The sequence below is a fragment of the Chaetura pelagica genome, unplaced genomic scaffold (assembly GCF_000747805.2).
Source record: "Chaetura pelagica isolate M959 unplaced genomic scaffold, ChaPel_1.0 scaffold538, whole genome shotgun sequence".
Classification (NCBI taxonomy): Eukaryota; Metazoa; Chordata; class Aves; order Apodiformes; family Apodidae; genus Chaetura; species Chaetura pelagica.
In genome coordinates this window covers 96,004-99,236 of record NW_009954103.1, presented here as the reverse complement: position 1 = coordinate 99,236, position 3,233 = coordinate 96,004, and the positions used below count along the sequence as shown (strand labels likewise).

General features: G+C 49.1%; 1 protein-coding gene across 1 annotated transcript in view; it reads left to right on the top strand.

Annotated features, from left to right (window-relative positions):
* LOC104393000 overlaps window positions 1-2,669 on the top strand; it is a 7,907-nt gene extending 5,238 nt beyond the window's left edge. Inside the window, exon 4 of the mRNA XM_010002445.1 lies at window positions 2,155-2,669. Coding sequence (XP_010000747.1) covers window positions 2,155-2,669 — 515 coding nt within the window. The remainder of the gene's footprint in view (window positions 1-2,154) is intronic.
* Window positions 2,670-3,233: the final 564 nt, after the last annotated feature.

The window sequence follows — 3,233 nt, the reverse complement described above, 5'->3', positions numbered from 1 at the left end:
GAAGAGGACCTGGTCGTGCTGGTTGACAGCTGAATGAACATGAGCCAGCAGTGTGCCCAGAGCATCCTGGCTGCATCAGGAATAGTATGGCCAGCCAGAATAGAGAGGTGATCATGCCCCTGTGCTCAGCACTGGTGAGGTCAGACCTTGAGTACTGTGAGCAGTTCTGGGCCTCTCACTACAGGAAGGATGTTGAGTTGCTGGAGCATGTCCAGAGGAGAGCGACCAAGTGGTCGCTTGAGATACAAGTCATACTCATGACTTGAGATACAAGTCATACAAGGAGCAGCTGAGGGAGCTGGTGATGTTTAGTAAGGAGAAAAGGAGGCTGAGGGGAGATTGCATTACTCTCTTCAGCTACCTGAAAGGAGATTGTAGTGAGGTGGGTGTTGGCCTCTTCTTCCAAGTAAATAATGACAGGACCAGAGGAAATGGTCTGAAGTTGAGGCAAGGGAGGTGTAGGTGGGATGTTAGGAAGAATTTCTTTGCTGAAAGAATGGTCAGACACTGGAACAACCTGCCCAGGGGGGTGGTGGAATCACCATCCTTGGAGGTATTCAAGAAATGCATAGATGTGGCACTTCAGGGCATGCTCTAATGGCTGAGATTGTAGGTTGTGTACTGTGGGGGTTTTTTTGAGTTTTTGTGGTGTGTGGTAGTTTTTTGTTTTGTATTGTATTTTGTTGTTGGCTGTTTTTTTGCTGTTTGGGTTTCTTTGGTTGTTTTGGGGTTTTTTTTGTTGGTCTTGGTGATCTCAGAGGTCCTTTTCAACCATGACTGTTCTGCGATTCTGTTATTTTTTTAGTTTTTGGGGTTTTTTTCTCTTTTATTTGCATGCTTTCATGATTGTTTCTCGACCTACTTAGAAACTGGCAAGAGATGTGATTCTGATCTTACTGGCCCATCATTGCTCTAAGATACATTTTTGTACATTGGAGATTATCCTCTTCCACTACACAAGATACTTGCGACTAAGGAAATAGAGATTGGTAGTCACAGGCTGTGGGTTCTTGCAGAAAAAAACAAACCAACATATGATCTCCCCTTCACTGGGGATCAAATAAAAACAGGCATAAGCCAGAAGACAGGAAAGGCAGACCTGCCTCCCTCTGTCTCTTTTAATAAGGTACATTTTGCTTTTGGATGTCACACATAATAGTCTAGAACTATCCAAGTATTTATGTTACAATCCAGTCAGTGGATTTTAATTTCTCAGCTACTATAGACTAAAGATTTACTATAGATGTATTTTTTTCCAGCCACTGTAGATTATAACCCAAAGCAGACAGCATGTGCTCAACACAGGAATTTGTTGCAGCTACATAGATATAGCAGGAAAGTTTCTCCAGGCTTTGACATTCCATTATTTCTTCAGACAGAAGTTGTATCTGGGTACCACCCCCCCATCCACCTTACTTTCGTTTTTAGAATCAGCAAGTTTCAATGAAAATACAAACATATTTTACTAAAAGTTTGTTACTTTCCTTCCAGGAGAAAAACATTTCCAGGAATTATTGAATTCCTACAAAGAGATTCTAGCCAGATTTATTTAAGAAGTTACTAAAAAAAAAAAACAAAACAAACAAAAAACCAAAGCAACAACCATTGACAGGGGAATGTGATGGGTTCAGGTTTTGCATCAAAGCTTCACAGATGATTTGGATGTATCCACCTTTATGCAGATTGCCTACTTGAACTGGACATCTACCCCTGCTCCTATGCCAAGGAAAAACAGAAGAGATAGCACAGAAATTTTGTTGTCCTGTGTTTTAATGCCCTCTTTTGAAGGTGATGCTTGGCACACACAACTGCGGATGTGTGAAAGATGAACATGTTACACTGCACACACAGCAATACAATCATATTAAAAATATTCATTGTAACACTGTGAAAGAGAACAACAAGAATTAAAGGTACGATAGGCGCTTCTACCACTAATGTAATCTTGTCGAAAACGTAAGGTGAATATGTTTGAAATAAATTGTACCCAGCAGACACCAGAACAGAATAAGAGCAGTGAAGCAGCTCCCAACCCTATTCCGCGCCGCTGTCCAGAACTAGAGCTACGACAACCAGCCCGAAAGGTCAGGGAACTGTGCGACCCACGGAGACATCGCAGTCGGGACACGAGTTAGTGCTTGTATGGGTACGCAGGACCCCTCGTAAAAGGAAGGTGTGCGGGCCGGAGGGGAAGGTGCGGGGAAACGGCGCTCCCGGGACAGCGGGGCCGCGGGACGGCGAGGCGAGCGGAAGCAGAAAGGGAGGCGGGGACTGGCGCGGAAAAGGCGGCCCGAGCCCCGGGGAGCTGCCCGGGAGCAGCGACGGGCCAAGGCCCCGCCCCCCGCTCCGCACCCGCCCCTGCTCCCAATCAGGTCGGACCCCAACACATAAAAGGCACCGCCGCCAAGCGGCACCGCAAGGGGCTGCGCGACAACATCCAGGGCATCACCAAGCCGGCCATCCGCCGCCTGGCTCGGCGTGGCGGCGTCAAGCGCATCTCGGGGCTCATCTACGAGGAGACGCGCGGCGTGCTGAAGGTGTTCCTGGAGAACGTGATCCGTGACGCCGTCACCTACACCGAGCACGCCAAGAGGAAGACTGTCACGGCCATGGACGTGGTCTATGCCCTGAAGCGCCAGGGACGCACCCTCTACGGCTTCGGCGGTTAAAAGATTTGCCGTTGTTGCAGCTTCTCGAGAACCCAAAGGCTCTTTTAAGAGCCACCCACATTTTCCTTTAAAAGAGCTGCGTCACGTTGCTTAAGTTTCCTTGCCTGGGCGTTTCTGCTGCATTGTTTGCTTCGGCAATCCCTGTTGTTTTCTCGCTCGGGTGTTTTTGGGCTGCAGCTGGACAGGTGAGCCTTGAAATTCGTCTCCGGGTTGCTCTCGTGCTCTGCCCCGTAATTCCTCATCGCATGTCTCTCCGATTTCCAGTTCGGAAGAGCTTGCTAAGGCGCTCGGCCTCGCTGAGCAGGCGCGGTGCCGGTTTGTGACGGACTCAGTAACGGAGCGATGCCGGGAGCATCGGGGAAAGGCAGCGGCCTGAAGGGCGAACCACGCTGCAATAAAAAGGAAAAAGGCGCTCCCTGTCTCTGGCCCAGTTACCTACCGCGGTGCGGTGGATCTTTATTTTTCTCGTGCTTCAAGAGGGGAAACTGCAGCGCCTACAGCGGGTTCGCTTCAGCGGGCGGGACGCAGAAGGGGCCTCCTCGCTCCGGCGTTGGGCGGGGGGAC